The sequence below is a fragment of the Fundulus heteroclitus genome, chromosome 22 (genome assembly GCF_011125445.2).
Source record: "Fundulus heteroclitus isolate FHET01 chromosome 22, MU-UCD_Fhet_4.1, whole genome shotgun sequence".
In the NCBI taxonomy this organism is placed as follows: Eukaryota; Metazoa; Chordata; class Actinopteri; order Cyprinodontiformes; family Fundulidae; genus Fundulus; species Fundulus heteroclitus.
In genome coordinates, this window is record NC_046382.1 from 20,010,381 (window position 1) to 20,038,194 (window position 27,814).

General features: G+C 40.3%; 1 protein-coding gene across 2 annotated transcripts; it reads left to right on the forward strand.

The window, feature by feature from the left end:
* Positions 1–128: 128 nt before the first annotated feature.
* zmp:0000000760 (collagen alpha-1(IX) chain) lies at positions 129–27,119 on the forward strand. Of its 2 annotated transcripts, none has more exons than XM_012853622.3 (27): positions 129–387; positions 1,925–1,989; positions 2,779–2,902; positions 5,666–6,059; positions 6,155–6,232; positions 7,593–7,688; positions 7,773–7,826; positions 11,222–11,275; positions 11,363–11,416; positions 11,496–11,549; positions 11,661–11,714; positions 11,813–11,866; positions 11,942–11,995; positions 12,378–12,431; positions 12,544–12,588; positions 14,834–14,887; positions 14,975–15,028; positions 15,116–15,169; positions 15,311–15,382; positions 15,468–15,503; positions 18,171–18,215; positions 18,309–18,341; positions 19,044–19,190; positions 20,686–20,862; positions 21,462–21,552; positions 24,305–24,382; positions 24,672–27,119. In XM_012853622.3, coding segments are annotated over exons 1-27 (2,280 nt in total). In that variant the 5' UTR covers positions 129–385; the 3' UTR covers positions 24,875–27,119. The 2 variants fall into 2 exon arrangements, with proteins under 2 accessions (XP_012709076.3, XP_021166852.2); XM_021311177.2 differs by having other exon boundaries at positions 130–387; positions 1,876–1,989.
* The last annotated feature ends 695 nt before the right edge of the window (positions 27,120–27,814 follow it).

A 27,814-nucleotide genomic window follows, 5' to 3' on the forward strand; every position in this document is an offset into this window, starting at 1 on the left:
AGATACACAAAACCACTTATTAATACTTTCCTGAGGCCTGATACGCCTTTGCTCGTTCTTCTAGATTTTAGACTGTTTAATCTCTTCGGTTATTTCACCTTCCCTTATCTGCCTGATTCTTCGTATACCAGTGTGGTGTACGAAGAATCAGGCATTAATTTAGCTGGTAGCTAACTGGCCTATGAGAGGAGAAGGGACAGATTCCCTTAGGGACCACAGGTGGAACGGAGCTCAGGGGTCAGGCTCCTCTGGGCTCCTGAGCTTCTCTTTGTGAATGGTCCTCCTGTTCAAACCCAGGCCGTGGATCTCACTTTAAAGTGGGATCCAGCATCACTGCACGACCTGCTCAAGTTCTGTCTGCAGGAGTCAAGACACCATCAGGAATATGTGAGTAATTTACTATTTTCTTTTCTTTTTTTATCAATGGATGGGACAAATGATTTAAGGAGGCCAAGGGAAGCTTATTTGTTTAGCACATTTGAGCAACAAGACAATTCAGTGCTTCACATGATGGCAACATAAAAATGCATTGCAGTAGAATAATAATGGAAAGTGAAGTGTAACTACAGACTGAGATGACATTTTTTTTTTTACTTAATAGTTTAAATAGAAGAGTCAAAGGCAACTCTAAACAAATGGGTTTCAACCTTGATTTAGAATAACTCGGCGTTTCAGCATCTTTATAGTTTTCTTGTTAAAACTGAATGTCTCTTGTCCTTGTTTGGTTTCTTGGGATGCAGAGAAGACTTGAACAAGAAGACCGTAGCAGTCTGGAAGGCTGATAACAATGAAAACAAATCTTTAATGCAATTTGGTGCTAAGCCACTCAGTGATTCATAAACTAACGGAGGTATTTTAAAGTCTATTCTCTGAGATATAGGGAGCCAGTGTAGGGACTGCAGAACTGGGGTGATGTGCTCTACTTTCTGAGTTTCAGTGAGGACGTGTGCGGCAGCGCTCTGCATCAGCTGCAGCTGTCTAATTTACTTTTTAAGATAAACCTGCGAAGACACCGTTGCAGTAATCAGTTTGACCAAAGATAAACATGAATGAGTTTTTTAAGATCCTGCAGGGAAATTAGTCCTTTAATCCTGGAAATATTCTTCAGATGGTCTACTTTGCAATTGTCTTTGTATCCCTGAAGATTCAGGTCTGAGTTCATGACTATACCCAGATTTCTGGCCTGATCCATAGTTTATAGCAGTAATAAATGAAGCTGTGTGCTGACTCCTCTTTGATCCAGAAAAGACTACTTCAGTTTTATTCGGCTGACTTAAAATGATGGCACATCCATGCATTGATTTGTACTGTGGATCTAGTCAACGCTTGAATGGGTTCACAGTCACCTGGTGACTTTGTCACGTAGAGCTGTGTGTCATCTGCGTAGTTATGGTAACTTATATTGTTTTTTGTTATCATCAGAGCTAGTGGGAGCATGTAGATATTAAATCGGAGCTACCCCGAGATGGGACCTTTAGAGAAGACCTCTGTGTCATATTGACTTGTCACAAAAGGATGGGGGGGGGATTTGTCTGCTTTGGGTTCTTAGGTAAAATAATGGATGCAGTTTTGAGAACTGAGGGCAACAGAAGTAATTTATATTGAGTAAACTTAAATCTTTGATATTACTTACCTGAAATTACTAAGAAAATATATTAGGATCAGTTTGCTAACAGTTTACCATAAAACAACATGTTATAGATTTTGTTTTCTCTCTATTCTCTAGTTTAATCTTTCCTCTATTTGTCATTGATGATGTGCATTTATGAATTGTATTTTGAATGGGAGGTTCCTTTTTAATAGTGCGATCCATCAATGAGCTGATTTGATCTTGTTTTGTTCAAATGACCGATGCATTAAACCTCTGTGTCACAGGTGCTCATAAACTCCTGTCTTTAAAAGTTCAAAAAATGCCGACTTTTAGGGATGCGCTGGTGTTGGTGGCATTGGTTTCCATCTTGAGATCGGTCCACTGTCAAAAACTGCCAAGTAAGTTTACATTTTAAAATACCTGCAATAATACAGAGCAGTTACATAAAAATGACATCACTCCATAGTAATAACATGTTAATAAAACATGATTATGCCGCTACAATATCATCTGTCAAAGATACAGTTCATTAAAACAGGCGTTCTCTGGTAAAATGACAGAATGTGAAGATTTTTTTTTTTTACCGTGTTGCTGTATGTCCATATTTTGGCCAGCAGGTGTCAGTGTTTGACAGCTCATCATTGCGCCAGTCAGCATTATATTTCCTGCTCTGAGTGCCAGTGTAGCCATAATGAGGTCACCCTGAGGTTAACCTAAGTGCATGGAGCTTTGAGGTGCAGCCACTGAGGCTCAATGTCACTGTAAAATTAACCACCTAACACAATGCTTCTTTGACTGAATTACCTGGCAATGAAACTTACTGTATGGTCAATAGGAGGGGAAAAAAATGTTTTCTTCTGCTGAGGTTACAGTATCAGTAACTAGAACCTCATCCAGCTTTCATTAAGAATTACTCGCCTCAAAGAACATGCCAGAGCCATTTTGGGCTGATGCAAACGTCAGCACAAAGCACCCTGTGTTGAAAGTTCAAAAGCTAAATACACCTTTAGGGGGGGAAAAAAAATAAACACGCTTTGATGGATTACGTCATTATTCCCAACACTGAGTAACAGCTACTCAACAGAACCAGTGATATGAGCCCTGACGTAGGACTCAGAGCCGGTCCAGCTTCTCTGATGTTTAAACTGCAGTGACGTCAAACTGAGCCTAAATGTTTGTGCTGTGAGGTTTTGATCTGCTGGAGGAGTTCCATGTGCCTGAGTCAAGAGGAGTGAGGAGAGTGGATGGGTCCCAACCTGAGGCAGTGGCCTACCGCGTCAACCCCTCCATTCATTTAAAGAGGGCCATGAGGTATGGTTCTTTACTGGAGCCAAGATAATACAGGAATGGGACATATCACGTTTTTTTTTTTTCTTCTTCCATTAGCTGACTTAGTTTATCCATCACGTAAATACATATTTTAAAAAAGACAGTTATGTGCACAATACTTAAAATGTATTAAGTACTGAGATTTCAGGGGCCCTTCTGTCTCATTTAAAAAAAGGAAGGTTCATTCAAATGTACGAACATATTTTCTGTTTCTGTAAGCAACACGTTTCACACTGTATATACACTGCTGCACCATCTGTTATCCCCTTCTGACAGACTGTATTTTAGCCTCTCTCTGTTTAAGGTCTTCTCTCCATAGGCCAAGACCTCCCCACTAATTCAGCCAGATGGTGTAGGTTGTTGTTTATTCCTTTGTAAGATTTAAATATGCAAATGTCTTTTGAGCAAGTCACACGGCAAGCTCAGATGATTTTCAGTGTGCCTTGCACAAGTTGTGTATCCCATGAACTTGTTCACATTTTTGTCCTGTTATAACCACAGCCTTCAATGCATTTTTATCTGGATTTTATATAATAGACAATAGTCATAAAAATTAAGTTTAACGTAAAATTGTCTTCAGCCCTCTTTACTTTGAAACTCCTAAATAGAATCCAGTGCAAACAACTGCCTTCAGCAAAGAGTTAAACAAAAAGTCTCCCTGTGGGTAATTTAATCAAAATCCTAAATCCAGCTGTTTAGTTAACATCTAAGTTATGTTAGAGTCCCTAGAGCGAACAAACACCTTCGTGAAGAGCCTGAGTCTGGGACAATGGTTCTAAACAAAGTCCCAGGCATGACACATCCCGTGGAGAGCTCAGTCCATCAGGGAAAGAGTAAGGAAAGCCTCCTGAAACATGGTTATCTACCTAAACTAATAAGCAGAGGAAAGAGAAGATCAACAGATGGAGATGCAGCCAAAAGGCTCGCAGGAACTCAGGGGAGATCCACGGTTCAGGTGGGAGAATATTTCTGCACGACAACTGTTAGTTGTGCACTTACACAAATCAGGACTTTACAGGAGATCGCCAAGAAAGAAAACTTCTATTGAGCAAAAGCTAAAAGATGTCATCTTTAGAACACATGGAATAAGGTTCTCTGATCAGATGAGACCAAAACTGAACATTTAATATGATTTGTGCGGTGGAAAACTAACACCGGGCATTGCCTGAAACACAACATGTTCACAGTGAAACATTGAGGAGGGAGCGTCGTTCTGTGAAGACAGTTACCTGAGCAGGAACAGGGACGCTGATCAGAGCTGATGTATGAATAGGTGGAGGTAAATACAGCGGCTGATCCCAGAAGAAAACCTTGGAGCCTGCAAAAAGCTTCAGAGTGGAACAGAGGTTTACCTTCCAGCAGGACAACGCCCTGAAACATACAGCGAGAGCTGCAATTAACCACTTTGGATCAAAGTAGTCCAACATTTTGACAATCATTTTATGGCCTGTGATGAGATTACGCAGCGGAAATGACAGCTAATAAGTACTAGATCGTGGATAGATTTGCCTGCTGATACCATGTCTTTCATCTTTTCCCTTCCAGGGGCCATCTGTCTCCATCTAACCCAACCTTCACTGATTGCCTTCTTGTCCTCTTTAACTCCATATATAAATCTTTTGTTTTCCTTTAGACATCCTGCCTGAGAGTTCCAGCTTCAATATCCACCGCCGTTCTCACTATCTCTCCTCTGTACATGTCTAAACCATCTCAGCCTGGCCTCTCTGGTTTTACCTTCAAAACAACATGAACTGTCCCTCTGATGTACTAATTTCTGATCCTATTCATCCTCGTCACTCTCAAAGAGAACCACGACATCTTCATATCCGCTACCTCCACTTCTGCCTCCTGTCTAAACTATATAACATCACTGGTCTCACCACTGTCTTATACATTTTCTTTTCATTCTCCCTGATTCTCTTTTATCACACAACACACGTGACACTTTATCCCCCTGTTCCAACCTGCTTGGACACTTTTCTTCAGCTGTTTTCCACACCCATCATTGCTCTGGACTATTGACCCTAAGTACTGAAAACCCTCTTCCTTCTTCATCTCTGCTCCAAGTAACCTCACTGCTCCACTCGGGTCCCTCTTATTTACATGTATTTTGTCTTGCTGCAGCCAACCTTCGTTCCTCTCCTTTCCGGGGCAAACCTCCAGCTCTCTAGGTTTTCCTCCACCTGTTCCCTGCTCTCACCTCAGATCACAATGTCATCTGCAAACAGCTTAAACCATTGGAGATTCCTGTTTAATCTCATCCTATCGCCACACCAAACAAGAAGGCTCTCAGAGCCAGTCCTTGATGCAGTCCCACTTCCACCTTGAACTCCTATGTCACACCTCCAGCCCACCTCACCGCTGTCTCACAGCTCTCGTACATGTCCTACGCCACTCTAACATATATATCTGTAACTCCAGATTTCCTCATATAATACCAGAGCTCCTCTCTTGCCATCCTGTCATATGCTTTCTCCAAGTTTACAAGAACACAGTGCCTGTTTGCCTGCTGCTAAATAGCTCAAATTGCTGCTGTTTGCAAAAAAAAAAACAAATGTGAGTATAGCAGATGTTTCAATAGCCCAAACGTTGAATCTGGTGTGTCCATTTTTTTTCTGACTTGCCTTTAGTCTATTTAACAAACTAATCTGTTTCAGGAAAAGCTCTTCACTGTTTTGTGTTAAAAGCAGTGTTGTTTACAATTATCCAGCTCTCTGAATCTTAGACTCAGTCTTGTTTCCTCAGTGACGTGTATCCAGATGGACTCCCCTCCGAATACTCCATCATCGCAACATTTAAAGTGCCCAATGACACTGCTCAGACGTCCTGGGACCTGTGGCAAGTCAGTGACCCGAAGGGACGAGAACAAGCCGGCCTACGTTTCCAGCCTGATGCACGGTCGTTAGACTTTTTCTATACCGGTCCCCAGGGGACACAGATGGTGAGAACTTTCCATGGTTTACAAAAGTTGTTTAACGGAGAGTGGCACAAGCTGGCGCTGAGCGTGAAGGGCAGCCAGGTCAGGTTGCTGATAGACTGCGAGGAGGTCAGAGTGGAGAGTATCGATGAGTCGAGGCCAGTCCTTCGGCGAGGTTACACGTCCATCGTCAAACGAGCCGCAAGAGACCGCTCAACTTCTGTATGTCTTAATCTTGAATCGGAGTAACGCTTAGAATTGGTCCAAGATTTTGTGATATTTTCATTTCTTTCCCATCATTTCTTGTTGCCATCTAGGTGGATCTCCAGCAAATGCAAGTGTCATGTGATCCGGAGCAGGCTTATTCAGAGGGCTGCTGTGAGCTCTCCGGTGTGGTGAGTCATCGAAGACAAGTTTACAAACACTCATCATGGGCATGAATTTCATTTTAATTTCAGCCATTTTGAAAAGATCAAAAGGCAGACAGGGTTGAATCTTTTGAAGAGATATTTCATCCATTTTTTCCAGGGTGGAGTACAAACAACTTCATTATTTAAAAAAAACAACCTTCAACACGTTTGGAGTTGTTGTGGTATTTCTATAATACACTCATGGTCAAAATACAGGCTCAAACATGTACTACACAAGTCTTAAAATGGATGTCTGTTACCAACTTGCAGAAAACCTACATTGCTTTTATAACCATGACGTCCTGGCAAAATTCCAGCAGGATGTCCAACTATGTTTTTTATATATATATATATATATATATATATATATATATATATATATATAGGGAACCACAAATTCAAGTGGTTCCCTTGAGTTTGTTTCCTGGCATGGATCCAGGCTTTAAGCACAGCCTTGTAGATTTTAAATTTCTTGAGTTCGGAAGCTATTCCAAAGAAGATTTGATTCTAAAACCATTGTGACATTTTTTTGGGATAACTTTGCTGTTAGAACACCAAATTGTGCCTAAGCCTCCCATTGACTTCTCCAAACAGTCCTCTTGTAATCAAAGACCAGTCTTTACCTGGTCGGAGCATACATTCTTCTCCAGAAGGTAGTTGGCTTGTCTGTGCGGGTAACCACAAATTGCAGTTTAGCGTAAGTAGGTTTGTTTTAGTAGATTTCTTTGCAGCAGGCACTTCTTTTTAATGCAAAATTTTCTTTGCTATGGACATTTGCACTGCTGCTCCAGCAGTTTCCACTTCAGGACAAGCCTGCGTCTCTGTGGTTTCTTGACTGTTTTTGATCATTCTGACCAATTTCATTTCATCTGATGAGAACAGTTTGGGTGAGACGGTTGAAACTTGGATGTAGATCAGTGTTCCAGCAGCACAACAATGCCAAGCTTCTGGATTGGCACTATCTGAAATCTCACTAGAAATACTGGTCAATCATCAAGTCAGAATTGTGCGGTTTCTTTGTCACTCGGTTAGGCTCGTTCATACAGTACATTATATATCACAATTGGGTGTGTGTATCCATTGGAATCTGTGTGTGCAATGTTGACCTAATGTGATTATAGGGAAATTCTCAATAAATTCAAACTTGAACACCAAATTCTAGCTCCAGTAATTTGTTGTAAAATCATGCATGATTAAAAGCCCGGCATTGATAAAATGTCCATGCTCATGTTGATTGTATGTCGACTCTGACTGGAACTGTTTGTTCTACCACTGATGCACTTCAATTGTTATCAAAAAAGCATAAAGCTTCAAACCTACTCTGGTGTCTGCCTTTTCATGGCAGTGCGGGGGATACGCAGAGATCGGCCTCACAGCTGGAAGAGCGACTTGCAAATGTATGCATGGACAACCAGGCCTTCAGGGCCCACCGGGGCCAAAGGTGAGTGCACCTGCGTGGGAAAAATGGCAGAACATGTATACAAGAGCCGAAACTATGCTGACATATATGCCTCCTGTTCAACAGGGTCACGGAGGGCTTCCAGGAAAACCCGGAGACCAAGGAAGAGCGGGGAAATGGGTAAATAAATACAATATGTTTAACTGTCATGCAAGCATCGAGCCTTGCATCACAACGAATGATTCATGTTCTCAGCACGTGCACCACTGAGTTGTTCTCGCTGCACCCTGAGAAGCTAGGCCGACTCTAAAGTGACACTGTGAAGCTGTGGAAAGTGCAAGTAAGAAACTCAATGGAGACACAAATAGATGGAAACAGATCTGGAAGCTAAAGCCCTTAGCGACTGTAAACACATGGGGCTTCTAGCATGGTTTACACAAGATTTTTAAGGAGTTTAGAATAAACACAAATAAACACAGATTGATAGTAAATTTCTTTGCGCAGTTCTGAAATAGCCATTTGGATATCAAAGTGCCGGTACGGCTGGATTTGGAAGTAGAATTTCTCTCAAATTGGCCCAAGATAAGAGGATTTCTAATGGTTTTGAATTTGCAATGGGAAGAAACCAAGCCAGATGTTGTAATGAATCCCACACACAGGAAAACCAGACAGTAACCATGAGGTCCTGGCAAAATCCTTCCACTTGAGCAATGACTATAACCTCCAATGATCTGGTAGTGAGTGCAGTTCAGCAGCTTAACTCTGCGAGAAATTAGTACACTTTCCTATGGTCATTTTCATGTGGGTAATCAGACTAATTTATCTCAGGAAGACCTTGTGGGAATAACATGGAATGTATTATTACAGAAGAAAATCCCCTGCTGAATAAGCTAGTTGCACATTCAACAGAGAACCCACAGACGCTGTTATTTCCACTTTCCAATTATGTCTTGTTAATCCCTTTGATGCGTAGCAGTAAAGCTCAGCGTTTTTAAAAGCACCCGGGAGAAAACGTGTTTGAGATGGAGACTTTTCTCTTTTTCAAACATGTGATGGTTTGGGCGTTCATCTGGTTAATGCACTCAAACGAAAGCTCCTTCTGCTGCCCGAAGAAACACACGGAGGTGGACATAACACCCACAGCACATTTCCAGAGCTCCGCATGCTACGTTTTCATGTCTTCATCTGCTGCTGCAGCTCATCTGGGAGGAAACATCTGTCTCCAGTAACTGGTTAGAGTTTTGAAATCCTGCCAGCTTGTGAATCACAAAGCCACAACTTGTTTGTACTTCTTTGACGGCATCCAAGGAGGGCATTTCCTGGCACAGGTACATCAATTTGCCCATCTCAGGTGGTGGGTGGTCCTTCAACTGGACGAGCTGTGCTGCCCACATAAAATGTAGTAAATGTCATGGCACCTCTGAGGCTAACCTCCGTCCAGCTGACTCTGCCGAATGCACGCTGCTGGTGAAATGGTCAAATAAACTGACGACACAAAGGTGTCCGGGCCTTGTTTCAGCTGTTTGTTGACTCAGTCGAACAAAGGCGGAGCGGTGGAAAGCGCTTTCCCATCTACTACTCAGGAAGTCACCATCTGTGCAAACAATTCAGGTCTGTGCTGTTGCATTTATGACTAATGTTTCCTGAATCCGGGTTGTCTATTTTGTCCATTAATGTGATAAATACAACCCTGCTCATTACAAAGTTGGGATCCCTTGTGAAACGAAAAAGAAACAGCGCAATAGCAGATGTTGCTAAATTAGAAAAACATCAGAAATGCTGAACGTATTGCGTAGAATCATCGCTCACAACATGACAGATTTCAAGTGTTCATGTTGATTTTGATTATTATGGCTTACAGCAAATAAACTGAACCCTTAATTATGTATCTCATAAGTCTAAAATATTGCATAAAGCCAAGAAAAAGGTTTCATAATACATCATATTTAATAAATTAGAATAAGCATTTCCTAGAGGCTGGTTTGTCAGATTACAAGTACGTTTTGACAAATAAAAAAGCAAACAACAACTTTTAAACTAGTATTAAACATATTTTTTTACTAAGCCCCCATTCCTGTTTGGAAAAAAACAGCTTTTTTTTGGTCTGATGCAATATTCAAATCTTACATTCTGTGTTTTTATTAGAGGTAGGTGGTGAAAAAACAAATTACAATAGATTGTGTTAATCTAGATAATCTGTTTCTTTTAGTGAACTGAGTTATTGAAATAAATTAACTTGTCAATATTATTCTGATTTATTGAATAATCCCATTGGAGAATGAATTCAGCATTGCCACAAAGCCTGCCAGCATTAAGTGCTTTAAAATGTCCTGGTAGATGGCTGAGCTGACTTTGGACTTGATTAAACACAGTCGCTCAACACCAGTAGATGACACGGCCGACTGTGAAAACTTCACACTGGAGTTCAAGCAACTTGGCTTCTATGTCTCGCCGCTTTTCCACTAGACTCTGGGACCATGATTTCCAAATAAAATGCAAAGTTTGTTTTTTTTTTTGTCCAAAAGGAAGACTTTAGAACACTGTGTAACAGTCCAGTCCTTTCCATCCGTAGCCCAAGTTACGTCTGCAGTTCACGAGTGGCTCAACACGAGGAATCCAACGCTTGTAATCAATGCTCCAGATACATCTGTGTGTGGTGCTTTTTGAAGCCCTAACTCCAGGTGCAGACCATGCCTTGCAAATCTCCTCCAAATTCCTGAATGGCTGACGTTATCCTTGTTCCTTGTGATCTCTTTTTTCCACAGTTTTTCCTTCCACTCAACATTCCATTAATGTACTTCGATACAGCACTATGTGAACAGCCAGCTTCTTCAGTAATTAACTTTTAAGACTTACCTTATTTGAGAAGGGTATCCCAACAACTTGGAGGAGAAGTGCCAAGTTAGCAGTCTTCCCATGACCGTGTAGACTACAACTTAAAGGAGCATCGTGTACCGTAGTTGCCTCTATAGGCTCCATTAGTCAGTTCACGAGAGAGTGATTTGGGTCGTATCCTCGGGGCGTGCACATGGATGTGACGTTCTGTACACTCTCGTTCACCTCACTACTCTGCTGCCACTGATGCATTTGGTAGAAACCTACCTAATACTTCAATATTTATAACATTCTTACCTCAGAACACATTACGCATCTAAAAAAAAAAGACATCTGCAGACACTGGTGTCGTTTTAACTTGTCGCCAGAGGGGGCAGACGTCTGCAAAAACTCTGGAACTTCTGCAATTCACCATTACCATTTCTGTGAAAAAGAGAAATCTTTAAACATTTCTGTAAAAGTCATTTTATTGTATTTGCTTTACCCGATTCTTGGCTTTTCATCAGCTGTAAACAAAAATCGTAGATTATAAACCCTTGAAATATATCACTCCATGTACAATACATGTCTGAGTTTCAGTTTTTAGTGGAAAGACAGAACTTATCTACAAGTTTTTGGTTGATACCAGCAAGAAAAATGACAAATACCATCCAGCTCTTGTTTTCAAGAGCATGGCTCAACAATAAAAAGCGAAATAAAAATCCTGAAGTGCAACAAGTCATGCTTGTGATTACTTGTAGGGAGTCCGAGGAAACACGGGAGACTACGGCAGCATTGGGGAGACGGGACCAAAGGTGAGCTCCATCTCTTTACCTGAGTCCTACGGCTTGTTTCAGGCTCATGCATGCACTGAATAAATGAAAACTCTCGCACATCCTTAGGGTGAACCAGGAATCAAAGGAGAAAAAGGGATGAGAGGGCCTTGGGGACAAGGGGTAATTTACTGCTCAGATTTACCCTATCATTTATGGTGAAACGCTACAAATGTGCATGAATGAGATGCTGCGTTCACAGGGAGAGAGAGGTCCGAAAGGGCTGAAAGGACTGAAAGGAGCTGCAGGCTTTAAGGTGAACTCCTCCGCTTTCTTTAAATGCAGCGGCTTCATAAATTAACACATTTGTTGCTGCAGTTGCATGACTCTAAAGCACTCTTTTAACTGGACATTTTTGCAATTAAAGGGAATTCGAGGACCTCCTGGAGACTTTGGAGAGACAGGGAATCAAGGAGAAGTTGTATGTTAACTTGTTCAGTTTCAGGAGAAAGTCCTTTCAAAAGCAATCGTTATTGCTAAACTACTGTATTACTTCCTTTCTTTTTTTACTCCTTCAAGGGCACAAAAGGCCTCCAAGGACATCCAGGTATTCCTGGGTTTCAAGGAGTGAAGGTATTTGCGTTTCTTTCCAAGTCAGAACTTGCTTCTCATTTTAAATCGACCAAACTCATCGCACTTCATTCTCAGGGCCAAAAAGGGAATTCTGGAGCTACGGGGCGGGCTGGACCCAGAGGAAAGCAGGTGCGTTGTTGTGGGATTCCCTGCAGTGGGACACGCTTAATGTTTTGTTCCTATGTTCAAAATCCCCCCTTTGTGACCGCAGAGGGCTATTAAATCATTTCTGATGGGGTAAAACATTGGAATCAGAGTGCAGTGGGTTTTTTGGCCAATGTGCCGTTTCCATAAACAGCATTAGTTCATGTGGCTGGATTTTGGCAGAGATCTAAAGGCCTGAACTGTATCAACACCAGCGGATGAGTCACTGCAAGAAGAGCCTAAACCGCATTGATAATCCACTCTGCTGTAAATGACAGAGGACTCCCCCTGTTCATTACGCCGCCTTGTGGATGTTGCCAGAGGAGTCAAAGCCTAATCGGGTTTGTTTCACATGCTGACTTGACAGGGGATCGTAGGGGACCCTGGAGAAAGGGGAACTCCTGGAGAGAAGGGAAGGCCTGTGAGTATGAAAAATCATCAAAATGATCCAAATGAATAAAAAAAAACATGTTATGCAGAGTCCTTTAAAATGTTCTTGTCTTCTTTTTTTTTTTTGAACTTGTGAATTTCAGGGTATCCAAGGACCTGTGGGCAGAGCTGGAACCATTGGACCAAAAGTAACACACTATACAGCAAACACAGCATTCCCTTTACTTAATGGTTCTCAATGTTTTTATAACAAAGGTGTCAGTAAATACCCAGCTTTTGAAGTATCACCAACTTCACCCCATGTTTTTTTTTTGACATCGCAACTGCAGGTGGACTTTTTCAGTGTGATGCGAAATGTCCTAAAAAACGGTCTGTGCCTTATTGGTTAAAGGATGCATATTTGAATCTGTTTTTTCAACCGTGAAAAGTGACCAGAAAGCTTTTTATAAGTTTGATTTTCTCACAGCTCTGAACTTTAAAGCCAATGTGGCTGCCTCGCTTCTAAAACTTTATAAGTTTACTTTATTTGCACATCTGATTTCTATTTCATTTCTATCTCATTAAGTCTTTCACACATCCAGCACTACTCAACTTGCTTCAATAAACGTGTTACCGCAGAGTACAAAAAGCAGTAAATACATCATTATTAACTTGCGTTGCTGTTGTAGATAGCCTGATCACTAACAGATCAATTAATACATCACACTGACCTGCAACATAGTTTAATTTTCTGTCATTCTCAGATCTAAGTTCTGGATTTAAAGGTTAAAGGAACCCAGTTATTTTCAACACCACCCTTGAGGATCTCCTTATTGGAGCTTTAGGATTATCTACTACAACCTCTTGCCATACTTAATCTTTAAGGTGTTTGATGCCTAAGAAGTCCTATCAGAATTTAGCAATATGCAAAAGAAGTATCTGTCATGTGAATTATGACTGGATTTTATGGCTTTACGCATTCTGAAAAGCCTTTAAAATAATTTATAGTCATAACTTTAAATATCGATAAGTGCATTAAAGCTTTAACGTGTTTGTCTTTTATTCCTTTGGCTTGTTTGAGACGTTTAATGGGAAACATCTTCAGCCTGGAGACACTTTTATATCAACAAAAATGATTCTTTTTTTTTTTTTTTTTGCATTCCAAGCTTCTCTCTAGTTTAAATAAGTGGCAGGAAAATGACAACAAAAATCATTTTTCTTATTCACTCTGTAGTGTGACACGGCCACATGTTTCTCAAAGTGTTTCTTTTGATCGGCCCTCTTGTTGACTCCTCCTTTTCCATGGAGCTGCCAGCTCCCAGGGAAGCTGAGCCCTTAGACTAACAGAAAATCAGCAAGAAGTCTGTACCCAACTGGGACAGACTGCCAGATTAAGAAACAATAAATGTTTTTGTTTGCAAAGTCTTAGTGTGAAGCGCCTGCACAATTAGGCTTTTCTTCCATACGCCCAACATGCTCTAGTCACGGTGTGAGCTTCTATCTCTCATGACCTGGTTCTGAAGCCAAAGTGAGAAACCTCTTAGACATCCAAAGAACTGAACAAGAACCAACAGCCTTCTAGTCTCAGTGACCTATATGTGCAGTTAGAACCGCTAATGGAGCTAAAGATCTGCTCTCGAAAGCGGGACAAAGGTGACAGAACCTCAGAGCAGAAACACCAGTTTGTTCCACGATGATAAACAGCTGCCTGACCCACAAAGTAGAGACACTCAAGGAGTGTTCTATCATGATGGCACAAGTGGTTCAGAAACTTGGAATACATCTTTTTTTATCCACTAACTCTCCATTTTAATTTGATATTAGGCTCTAGATCTCAGAAGTCTTTAATGTTAACCCTGTCTTTAAACTTCTGAGAGGGAACTGAACTTCTGACAGGTATTAGTTTGGCATTTATGTTAGTTATTGGATTCGTTTTACTTTTTACTCATTTATATTGTCAGGAAATAGAACACATCTGACCAATAAAACTAAATGTTGATTATATCACTTGTAATAGTGAAACAATTTCTGTTGGCTTTTCCATTTGTGATGCTTAATTGTAATCCTTAATTGTTATCATTTTAGTAACACTAAATCATGAAATCAGAGAAATATACTGAATCTACTTGCTTCTTAGAATTTGCTATAGAAATCGTTTGGCAGCAAAAGTAAAAGAAAAATGCTTCTATATTTTAATTTAGATTATGATACTGATTAAAACCTATTTTCTATGTGTATTTATATATTTTACTGTAGTAGTTTGTTTATCTGAACAGCTCGTCTTTTAGTTGTTGGTTTTAATTAATTCTATATCTCATTTCAACTTATTGTGTTTACTATGCATACAATTAATACTAAAATGTATTCTTATGACCACTGTTTGAAGATAATGGGCTTTAAACATACATCCAAAATAATGAGTCTGTTTCATAGTTATGGTTCTGACATGCCCAGGGTATTGTTGGGGATCCGGGTTCACCTGGCAGAGATGGCGATCCAGGAATAGAGGTATATTAGCTTCTATTTTACACATTTGTCTTGGGTGTTTTGTAATGTCCTGTCATTGTCCTGTAAATGTCATCATTTTTCTTGCAGGCATATCAAGGACCTCAGGGTCTCGGCGGGAAACCTGGGCGTAGCGGCGGAAAGGTCTGATGTTTTTTTCAGTTCCGTAAATAAATGGGAAATGGAGTTGTTTTTGGCAGATCCATTTATAGTCATTTGTGTTTTTTACAGGGGGAGAAAGGCCCCCATGGGCCAGCGGGAGAAATGGGTCCCCAAGGCCGAACCGTAAGTTACATTTTCAAGCCTTTCAGTCACTGTAGACAAGCACATAATACATTTTGTCCGTAAAGTAGTTTGGCATCTTATAGGGATGGAACAAAGAATAAAGCACTCCCTTCATTGGTTAATAAATGTCTTATTTGTAAGGGCCTGAGAGGTTACAAAGGTTCGGCGGGAAAGCCAGGAAGACCTGGATTTATTGGTCCACCTGGACCTACTGTAAGTGCTCCAAAGGAGATTTCTTTGGTCTTCCAAACACCGGCTGATTTTCCTCCAACGATAAAAGCATGTCAACTCTCTACAGGGTCACGTGGGTGTACCCGGAAAACCAGGAGTCAAGGTAAGAGAACCTCGACCCCATTAAAGAGAGAACAAAATGTTTTGTTGCACAAACATCGTGGCTATTCAGGAATTATTTCCTGAGTCATTGAGTCGCCCTTACAGGTTTTGCAGATGTACTCTCTTTCCATTCAAGGCTTTTTACTCGTTTGGAAAGAAATGTCGCATTTTTAGGAATTCAACAAAAGAGCTGCTGCGTTGCTAGACAGACGACTTGAAAACCTGAGCTAAATCTCTGCACGCAAATGGTAAATACATAACTGCTGATGAGGTTTTATGACCGTCGCTTGTAATGAAAATGCGCAATTACCGAAGTTCTCCTCAGGGCCTGTTCAGGATATTTACAGACTGACCCAAGCCAATGAAAATGACAGATTTTCCCGAAAGCAGAAACAGCTGTTTGTGTTTCCTTTGCATGCTTTGGCAAGAGTAAACAAATCTGATCAGACAGAACCAACACTCAGAGCAGAGAGTTGCCTCTGCATATACATCTGGCATGTGAATCAATCAGAGGACATATTCAGAGGTGTACAAGCATGAGTGAATAAACACGAGTTCATCAGAGCATGCAGGAGCATTCTTTGCTGATTGAAAAAGAATGACAGATATTACAGATGAATTTTTACACTTTTCTGGCAGGCGGTGAAAAGATAAAGCTGATAACGTTCATCGGGGGCGAAATGAACGGAATGCTGTTGTTTGTATTAAGTGTTACTCCTCCATGAACTTGCACATATATATATACAAAGTTGATAGTTTGACCACAGACCTGAAATCCTGCACTTTGTCAGGCTGAGCCAAAGTCCCACACATTTTGGCTTCAGCAAGGCACATCTGTTGAATGCTTTCACTCGAAAAGCTGCAGGACTGGACGGTGGAATAGAGTGACAGGTCTTTTTTTAACGTTTAGGTTTTATGGTGATTACAATGGATTACAACAATTAGCTAAACTTAGAGCAACAAGGGTGGAAATATGAACAGTGGATGGAAAAAAAAGAGGAAAATTGTCAGCCCAGTGTTTTTTTTTTCTTCATGCAAAAGTGCAATTAAACACACAACTTCCCTAGCGGGGGCTCAAGTGTCCCATTTATGATTGCTACACTTTTTGTCAGGAGATTAATGGAGGCGATCAGCCTGTTGCTCTGTTGAGGCATTAAAGAAGCCCAGGCTGGTGAAGATTCTCAGTCATCCAGGTCATGGTCATTCCAAAAAAAGACAAAAAAACAAAGCAACTGGACTTGTTTTCCGTAGTTGAAGACGTTTCGCTTCCTCTACCGGAAGCTTTCTCAATTAAAAAAGTCTGGAGTAATGATGAGTAACAAGCTTTATACTATTGCCCAACAAAGGCCTTGCAATGGCTTAGATAACATGCAAATTCAATCGAAACAGGTCCACCCCTTAGTAATGGGCGGTCGTTAAAGCCATTAAACCAGCAGATTGAACCGAAACTGGTCCACTCCTCTGTAACGAGGAGTCATTAGGGTTGTTATTGGCTTGGCTTAAAGGAACAATGTTTTGATCACCCAAATGAGGGTGGGAGTTAAGTTGATAACTGGACTTGTTTTCAGTAGTTGAAGACGTTTCGCTTCCTCTCCCGGAAGCTTTTTTAATTCAAAAAGTCTGGAGTAATGATGAGTAACAAGCTTTATACCATTGCCCAACAAAGGCCTTGCAATGGCTAAAGAAGCCCAGGTTCCTATAATAGACACCTTCAACTCATCTTGTGTCTCTCATCATCCTCTTGGCAATACTTCAGAGAATATCTATGGAGTTCAGGTTGAGTGAGTTTCCTGGCCAATGAAGCAAAGTACAAAAAGCTTGCCAGCTGACAGGATCAGGAGGCACTCTAAAATGTCCTAGTAGATGGCTATGGTGCTTTTGGACGTGAGAAAATACAATTGACAAACACAGTTGGACGACAGGGCTCCCCAAACCTTCAACAACTGTAAAATGTCTCACTAGACCTGAGACAACCTAGATTCTGCGCTTCAGACTCCGGCACCTTAACTTTCCAGATGAAACGCAAAATGTACTTTCATTTGAAAAGTGGAGCTTTAACCACAAAGCCGGATCATGTGGAGGCATCAAATCTGCTTGATTGCTTGGTTCAGAACACATCGACACTATCCACACAATCCCACAATCTATGAAAACCCGCTGCAAAGTGTTTTCCTAGCAAATTTCTGTTGTTTTCACTTAGCTATTAAATGTTATAAAAATGTACAACTCAAACTACAGCCTACATGTCTTGCTTGAAGGTGCTACCAGCATAAAAACACACAACAGACGAACAACAGGTAGAGAAGCTGAGTTTAGCCAGGGACTCTTACAATTTAAAACTGCATTGATTTGGACCTGATACTTGGGTTTAGATATTGTGATACTCCTAAAAGGAAAGAGTACCAGCAACCTTATTAGCAAAAAGTTTCTTAATTAAGTCATCTGTACAGAGGCTAAGAATGAATGTTAGCATTTTGTGCCTTGATATTGCCCATATAACCAACCCTCCTGCATTAAATACTCAGTTAATTTGTGCTCAAACATACAAACATAGCAGCCCCTTTGTAAAGTTGTGAAAGCTGCAATTAGCAAACTTTGAATCAACATATTTTGGGAAGCTGAGTACAATGTTTTGGCAAAACCCTTGTATTTCATTCGCTTTGCACAGGGCGACACAGGAATCCAAGGAATTAAAGGAGTTAAAGGTGCACAGGTAAAAACTTGAATATCAAATATTCTGTTCTGTTTGTTTGGCATCAGTCCTCTTAATTTTGTCCTTTCAACATCTTGTTGCTTGCTTTTACAGGCGGAAAAAGGAACAAAGGGTCCAAATGGAAGGGTGAGCTTCAGTCAAAACTGCTGAATAAACAATTGTTTTACATTGTGACCAATCCCATAAAGTGACCATTTAATTTATGACCGAAAGAGGAGAACTGATCCATTATAAAGAGATTATAGCTGGCTGTGTAGGCGGGGTGTACTCATTGGCTAAAACTGACCCTAATGCTCTGATTTCTGTTTATGAAAATAAAGTAGTAGTGATTGTCAATGATGGGTTCTGCCAGTCAGCAGAGAAGTCATACAGGCATGTCGTATCCAAATATGACATTCCTGCCTATATTTTGGTTGGAATATTCTCCATTCATTTGATGGTACTTGCAAAGTTAATAGTTGGAATGGTCCAATATGAATCCATCAAATAACATTCCTTACATATCCAGAGCATCTGCAGATGTGATAAGAGCAGAAACGCCCACTACTGCAACAAAATGAGTTTTGCACATTTGTCAAATGTTCTCTGTCACATTTAGTTACTGTTTTGAAACTTTCTTACAAACGTCTAAGCTTGTAAAAAAAAACAAAAAAAAACTTTTTTATGCTTTCATAACAAGATTGGAGTTTTTTATCCACTCAGATTTGGTATATTTAATAATGAAAGCAGTTGTGAAAGATGTACCTTAAACGCTGAAATATTGAGCTGACATAATTTTCTACCTTTTCCGATTCTCTGTCTTGTCCCTGTGCTACTAATATTCTGTAGGTTGGAGACAGAGGTGAGCCAGGTCCTCAGGGAGGTCGAGGGAAGCGCGGTCCTACAGGCCCGCCTGGTCGTTCGGGTCCTGTTGGAGTAAAGGGGATCCGAGGTGAGGGAGGACCCGACGGCTTTCAGGGGCTCCCAGGACCTCCAGTAAGTAATTAACCTGTTTTGCTCAATTAAGCTTACAGATAATGAGAAACCCAAAATTCAGTTTCTCAGGCAATGGCACCATTATAAAAGATTCATTTAAAAAAATATATATATTTCTATTCAAAAATATTGGCCTTCTAAAATTGCAGTCAGTACCTTTATCAGGGCTCCTGTTTTATGAATTGCTGGATCGGTGTGGAGTGGCATGGAGGCGATCAGCCTGTTGCACTGTTGAGGCATTAAAGAAGCTCAGGTTCCTTTAATAGCTACCTTCAACTCATCTCGTGTCTCTCATCATCCTCTTGACAATGCTTCAGAGATTCTTGATGGAGTTCAGGTTGAGTGAGTTTCCTGGCCAATGAAGCAAAGTAATACTATGGTCATTAGAGCTGGTATTGTTATTTTTGGCAGTGTGGCAGGTAATGAAAGGAAATTAGCATCTACAAAAAGCTTGCCAGCTGACAGGATCAGGAGGCACTGTAAAATGTCCTAGTAGATGGCTATGCTGCTTTTGGACTTGAGAAAATACAATTGACAAACACAGTTGGACGACAGGGCTCCCCAAATCTTTAACAACTGTAAAAACGTCTCACTAGACCTGAGACAACCTGCATTCTGTGCTTCAGACTCCGGCACCTTGATTTTCAGGATGAAATGCAAAATGTACTTTCAAATGAAAAGAGGAGCTTTAACCACTAAGCAACAATTTAGTAATTTTCCTCTCTGCTCAGGTAAGATGCATGTGATGCTGTTTCTGGTGCAGAAGCAACTTAAAACAAGGAATGAAACAGTTGAAGCCCAGGTCATAGATACTTCTGTGCATGGAGGCTCTTCAACCACCAACCTCAGCCTTGTGAATCTTCCCATAACTGTTTATTGGGCTTGGCTTCAAAATCTTCTCAAGACTGCAATTATCTCTGTTGGCAATCTTTGTTTCCAACATACTTTTTTATTGGTCTTCTGTGAAAAATATTTTTTTTCTGAAAGCCGATTTTTGAAATTATTTTAGCTGTAAGCTTTTATAATCAAAATTAGCTCACATAATTTTTTTTTGAAATCACTCTGCAGTGAATCTACCTAAAATACAAGTTTCCGCTTCTGAACTGTATTGCTTTGATGAATTATCTTCCTGGTAATATTCTAATTTACTGAGGTATAACTGTAATAACCTTCCAATCTAGGACTGAATAATGGCTCCAAGAGCAACAGAGTAATAATTTTCCGTAATGCTAACGCTAAGCAGCCCACACATTCTTTGGTAACACATTTACTGTCGGGAACACATGTAGACAGCCTCTTGTTATCATGCAGTTGTGTGTGACTCACAGCACCAGTTTCATTTAGTGTGGCGGTAAACCCGCTCCAATGAGGTGCAGGAAAGATTACTGGCTTTGTTCACTACATCTCCTCAGAGACACGAGTAATTGCGCCAGTGTGACCTGTCTCATAGCCAGGTGACCTACAGTGATGGATGTGGTAATGATTTCTCATACAGGGCCCAACGCTCCCTGCTGAACATGTGATTGAGGTCTGCAAGAAAGTAGTCCTGGAGCAGATGTCCACCTTCGCTAACTCCGTAAAGAGGACGTGTGCTGCGGTTTGCCCCCTCTACGGGAATGTCCCCATGGGTGCCCCTGGACCCCCCGGACAGAAAGGACCCCCGGGGCCTCCTGTGAGTTCTGCAGTTTGAATGTGTGTTGCCGAAGATGTATCTTGCTGAACTCCTGCAGACCTTTGGCATCGAAGCCCTGTCTGAGTGTATACATGTATACTGTCCATTGCTCAGTTTTGCTCTTCCTGGCTGAACAACACGCAACCACACTGCAAGAGTCTGGACTGGACTGGGAGAGCTGAAGTATTTGGCAGAAAAGCTTGGAATGAAAACATTACAATTTTCCACGTCTCCATGAGGACAAATAAGGAGTCACAGACTAGACACTTTGTCTGTGTTGAGCGGTTCTTGGCTCTCTTTCAATTGGAAAGCCTTCCCTACATTATTATACAATGCAGAATCAATTCATGTTCCACAGCTCCTCATCACAGGGATACTCAAGCTGATAAATATTATTAAAGCCATGACTCTATAAAATGTTCCAATATATTTGATTTTGGTCGGTTAACCTGATGTTTGGCTGGTCATTGACAAATGCACAGTACCTGAACAGCATCTCTCTCTTAGGAAGTCTTGTAAAGAATTTGCATTAAGTCCACAACACTATTTTTTAATAAGGGCTATATCTCTAACAACTGGTTGTGTGATGGTGTTGCCAGGGGGACCCTGGTATGGATGGGGCTGCTGGGGAAACAGGCCTACCGGGATTCTACGGAGAAGCCGGAGAGCCAGGTCGACAAGGAGAATCAGGTACCAAGATCATGCTTTGGAAACCCAGCTTGTTTATGAGCTAAACCATAAAACATTAAACTTGTTAACTCAGTAAATCCCAGTTTCAGTAGGGATGCAGGAAAAAAAAACAGAGGTCCTTGATATCTTTCGTTGAGCTGTGAACAGAGGAAAGCAAGCTACATGTGCACCATGAGTGCTCAGCACTACCACCACTTCACATAGATATGTTTCACATGGCGCGATAAGTGTATGATAGATAAACACTCATGGATCATTTTCTTAGCAACACCGACTTGTTTATAGAAATGGCAAATCAGTTAATTACACAGCAGCAACTCAGTTCAGTGTGCCATGGTTGTTGGAGACAGCTGGCTCATCTGAGTACTTAAGAAACGGATCTAATGGGATTTTCATGCCCAACCATCTCTGAGGTTTACTGGGAATGGTCAGAAAAAAAGAGAAACTATCCAGTGAGTAGTGGTGGTGTGGAAAAAAAATTTTTTGTTGCTGTTAGAGGTCAGATGAGAATGGGCACACTGGTTTGAGAGGACGGAAAAGCAAAGGAGCTCAAATCACCACTAGTTAAACCCAGGCTATAAAGAAAATCATCTCTGATTGCTCAACCTGTCAAACCTTGAAGCAGCAGGGCTAAAGCAGCCAAACAGATAGGGAAAATGTTGCCTGCTCTGCTGATTCTCACTTATGGCAGCACAATACACATTAGAGTTAGTTTGACATAAATAACGTGAATGCACAGATAGATGCATCCTTGTATAAACAATTCAGGCTAATGATAGCTATGTCGTGGTTTGGATGATCTTTTCTTGGCATACAAAGTTGATGACTACTTCCAGCCGTATAATGTACCGTTTAACGAAACCCAAATCAAATCAAACTGGTTTCTTGAATATGACAACGAGTTCACTCTATTCCCGTGGCCTCCACAATCACCAGATCTCAATCCGTTGAAGCATTTTTGGGATGTGGTGGAGTGTGAAGTTGGCCTTAATGGATCGGCTTTGGAAAAATCTGCAATAACCTCAAGATGCTTTCCAGTCAATTTGCACCAAATTCTCCCAAAAATGTTTCCAACACCTTGCTGGATCCAATTACGTGATTATGCTCTGAAGGCAATAATCACGGGGTTAATAAAATCACCGGGGAGTGTAGCACGTTTGCTTTGTGTTGGAGTTCAAAACTTCTTCCATGTGACCAGGAAGTTTCAAAGATCCTCTGTCTTTCAAAGCAAATGTGCGGTCTTTGGAGCTCTGTCCTAAGACATTTACCGCAAGGTTTAAGTTATACAGCCAGATTCAAGGAATGTGAATGGAAATCAATGTTTATTAGAAAGACTATAACACTGAACAAAGAGAGGGTATAACAAAGAAGTATACTACAAACTATTTGTTCTCACGCTTAATTTTCTTCCCCCTGGCCTCTTCCTTCAACACCTCATCCTCAGTGGCGCCACCAGGGGGTGGCCATGGCCCCCAGTGCCATGTCCTGGCCACCCCCACTGGCCATCCCCACTGGCCAGTGTAAATTGTAGGCAGCCGCTCTTCCTGAGCTTCTATCGCGCTTTTATTTGTATCTGCCAGTTTCTACTTTCCCCTAGTAACCGTTTTGTTTTCCAATAAATGAATATAATCACACAATAAAAAGGAATTGTTGTTCAACTCAAAATGTTAACTGTACTGTCATTGGTCTATGCACATTAGATCATTAGGAACATTAAGAAATCCAAAAAAACATTAAAAACCAAAAGAAATTAGTAGGCGTTTACTTCTTAAGTCTTTAAGATATTTTTCTGGAGGCAGCTTTACTACAACAGTAGAACAGTAGAACATTGTATTTGTATTTTGTGGAGACAGAAGATTATTTGTTTTACCTGCAACGGTGAGAAAGCCAAAACAGTGAAGTAATGCCATGCCTATTACGTTAGTGCTGCCTAAAGTATTGCAATGAACTACCTGGACTACTACTGCCCCATGTGGGTGTAATGGGGCCAACATCCCTTTTTCTCCTTCGAATTCTCTAATCTATGCTATTGTGTATCGTCCACCTAATATAACCAACTGTTTGGTTATGTTAGGTGGCTCTTCCAGGCCTTTAGCCAGGCCCCTTGCATATGGCCACCATAATACTGAACTACCACAACATCCCCACAGACGGTTTATACATGTTTAGAGCACAGACTGAAGTCTGGGAACTCTCAGGCCACTTCATGGTGACGGGGACCTCGCAAAGACCGTCTTTGTCTGGTATGAAAGTCTGCAAAAAATAACTCGGCTAATGCTAAATCAGTTCCATAACGGCTTTCATGTTCGTAATGTGAGCCTAGGGGGTAAATCTGAGACTTAAGTTTTCAATAAAAAAGGATGATGGAACATAGACATGGGATTCATGCCTGCAGCTATTTGGGTGTTTTTGCCACAATATTTTTACAAAATGTACCAAGAGACAATCATGAAAAGTCTAATTGTTGGAATTCTATTAGAAACATGCATTGGTGATTTGAAATGTTTTTTTTAAATGCCCATAGTTGCAAACAGCATGTGAATGTAATGTAGGGTTTGTTATTTGAGGCCTGACTATCATGTCTAAAACATTTCACCTTCGCGTGCAAGCTAATGAAATAACAGCCTATTCCCAAAATGTTCCAAACATTTATTTAACAGTGATCACAGATAATTATCACCATGAAGGATGCCAATACTTGTTCCTGCTGTGATTCTCTGCTAAAGGACTGATAATTGTGAATAATTTGCAGGTGGCAGGGGAGAACGGGGTGATAAAGGAGCCAAAGGTTACAGCATACCAGGTTTCACTGGAGAACAGGGACCAAAAGGTAACTTAACCTGATAATGGGTTTTGGTTCATTTAGTTGAAATAAGTTATCAAACTATGTGTTTTTGTGCTTTCTTGTAATTTGCAGACTGTGTTTTACTGATTTGGAGGTTTAAGTACCGGTGAAACAGCGTGGGGTTATTTTGTTGAGGAGTCATGATGTGTTATTTGCTAAAATGGAAGAATAGTCCTGTGAAAATGCTTTGTTTCAGGAAATTGTAAGAACAGCGTTACCCAGCTAACCGAGCAGACTGAAACATGATGACCAAGCATTTCTGCCTCAATTACAGGTCAGCGTGGACGTCCTGGCAGAGCCTTTAATGGTCAGCCTGGGAAAGCGGGTGAAAGGGGCCGCGCAGGCCGGCCTGGCCTCGGGGGCCACCCAGGTCTCAGGGGACCCCCTGGTGTCTGTATCACCTCTGGGTGTGCTGAGCAGAACTCCCCCAGTGGGACACGGCAGCCAGCACCACGGAGGCTGAGAAATCGCTCCTAAAAGGAAAAAGAGGCTGTTTAGGATTGTCGACTTTCTCCGATATTCAAAGCAGAAAGTTCTTAGTTTTTTTTTTTTTGTTAATATGTAATTGTTTCATTATATTTTACCTTTTCATGTAAATATTCAAATTAACTTGAACTGTAGTCTCAAAACAATTGTTTCTAGAGAACAGCAACCGATCGTTTGAAAGAACAAAATACGATGGCTTGAAAACAAGTCCTTAACTGATTAATTTTGAAGTTTATATAAAATGATTTACCCATCTCTAACTAATCTTTTATCAATTGCTTTTTTTTTTAATTGAGAGTATAAAATAATGTATTTCATGGTGTGTCATTCCAAGGGTAACAGGTAAATCATGTTTGGAGATGTGAAATAATTTATACAAATATTACTATATGATGTTTAACTCGAGTAAATAAAAATAGTAAATAGGTAAACTGCTGACAGTCCTGTTTTTAGAATATAATATCAATCTAAGGTCAACTACATAAAACCTGATTAAGATTCAAAGCATGGATGAAGTACAAGCTATCACAATTGGGTTTAAATCTATGGACTCTTTTGAATTTGCAAAAAATAAAAAAAAGGCAGTGGGTTTGTCAGTGGATGTGCTTTTTGATGCTGTTTTACTTTTTTCCTTTCATTATTAGAATTAAATTTACGCATTTATAAAGACTTTCACAGATAGCTTCATCCCCAAATGTGTTACTTGATAAGCTGCAGATAGTCATCCCCAACCCCTTTTGTTGCTGTTACATCACAACTGCCTTCCTTTAGCAGCCCACTTTTATTCCACCAAAGTAGCCACCTCTGTCATGGAAACTTTGACTAACTTATAATCCTGAATTTGCTTTCTGGGCTCAACGACTTGCTTCAGACAAGCTCACTATTTATCTCTATGGCAAACCAGAGAAGCTTATGATAAACTTGATTTAATTCATACAAGTTGATTGAAAAGTCCCTGTACAGTTGAGCCTTAAATTATTGGTGCTAAATCAGACGTTATTTGAGGTTTTATGTCATCCATCCAGACGGTTATTCAAACGTTTCAGAGCAAGTGCCAGACTGTGTTCATGTAAGCTAGTGCATGTAAAAAAAACACAGTAGTTTTGTTGAAGTGAAAGTGGGAGTGCTTTGAGGCTGCTACTGCAACTACAACTTTAGATCTGTGTATTTAGACCAACACAAGCTAGACCACATTGCTATGTAAACATACAGGCAAAATAAGATTCTGCTGGGTGGATAAAATATATTAAACCATAAATCGTTTTTTCTGGTTTAATTTGTAACTACATGTTGTTCTTTTTTTTTTTTTGCACAAATTGTATCATTGAGCCATTTGATTAATCTTACCTTTCTGAATATCTACATTCATTTGCTGGTTTTCCAAACAAAACAAAAAAAACCCACAGGGTTTTTTGTTTTATACACAACGAAAAGTAAAATTTGCGAGTTCAGTTTTAGCTGGAAAAATTGGTCTGCCGATGAAGGGAATAGAGGGCAAAAAAAACAAACTGGAATGACATTACTTTAGGAGTTTTTTTTAGGCCTAGAGGCAATGTCATGGGATGAATCAGAAGTTCAGCATGGCCTCATGACAGCTCAAAGGCATACCTAATGCAAAATACAAGCATACAACTTGGTGCCCTCTGTTGGAAGAACTTTGGATAAATAATTGTAACTCTCTACATGCTTAATAATCAGAGGGTGACACCCAGGGACAGTGCTAGCCATTTGGGTGCCATAAGCGCAAATGCAAAACACAGATCCTGGACAGACCTACACAATGTACTACATCCAAAAGTCTTTATGAACGTGACAAAAAAGGTGGATGTTGCTCCTAAACAGCATTTATATCAGCGCAACCCCCCACCAGGAAGTATTGTGGTGGCAATGTCATGCTGTGGGAACAAAGTTGGCACAGGCAACAATCTGATCAGCACAGATGGAGCTAAATGCAGGGCAATACCCAGAATAAGTTACTTTATGATATGTGATTATGCCACTGGCTGCATCAAAAACTGATCTTTAGTTGATACAGTGTATTACAGTTTCAAGAATTTCCAGAAGTGCCCATAGTTTTCTGTGTTGTGTGTCTTTTTATTTTGTTTGTTTTTTTGCTTTTTTTTTAACTCTTGGCGACATAGCCAAAGCTTATTGCTGAAGTACAAAAGTTTTTGTTGATTTACCTGAAGGTGAATAAAGTTTTGTTTTTATATACTGTATCTATATTTAAAAAAAAAAAATCATCTATTGTGATATATGAGCACATGCCTAATTATTCACCACAAGGTCCAGATTGCATCAAAAATAGGAATTAATAATATTTGGATTTCAAGATTTAACTATAAGAGTGCAAGCTGAATGTCTTTTTGTTTTAGGCAGAAAACGCTGTTTGTCTGTTTTTTTGGTTAAAGAAATATATTTTATGATACAAAGCATTACTTTTTGGCAAAGAAATAGCTAAATATAGTTTGCCCAACATTTTATATCTACAAAAAGACAAATAAGTTTCAGCAATGTGTGATTGTGGGACACAGCTTTTTGCAGGTGTCACGGTATGAAAACATTGCAGATGTCTTGTTTTTTTAAAAATACATCCATAACTTTATTATGATTGAAAGTTCTTTCAAATAAAGCATTAGTTTTAACATATAACTCTTTATTATTATATTATTTATTAATATTTATTATTATAATTATACCATACCAGAAAAGTTCAGACAGAGCGGAGATCCAACTTTTGGCAGAACAATGACCCTAAGCACACAGCCAAAGCTGCCATGGAACGGTTTATCTCAAAGCATGTTCATGTGTTAGAATGGTCTAGTCAAAGTCCAGATCCAGTTGAAAGTCTGTGTCAAGACTTAAAAATGTATTTTAGCATGTGCTGTCCATCCAGTATAAACCGAGCTTGAGCAAAGAAGGAAAAAAAGT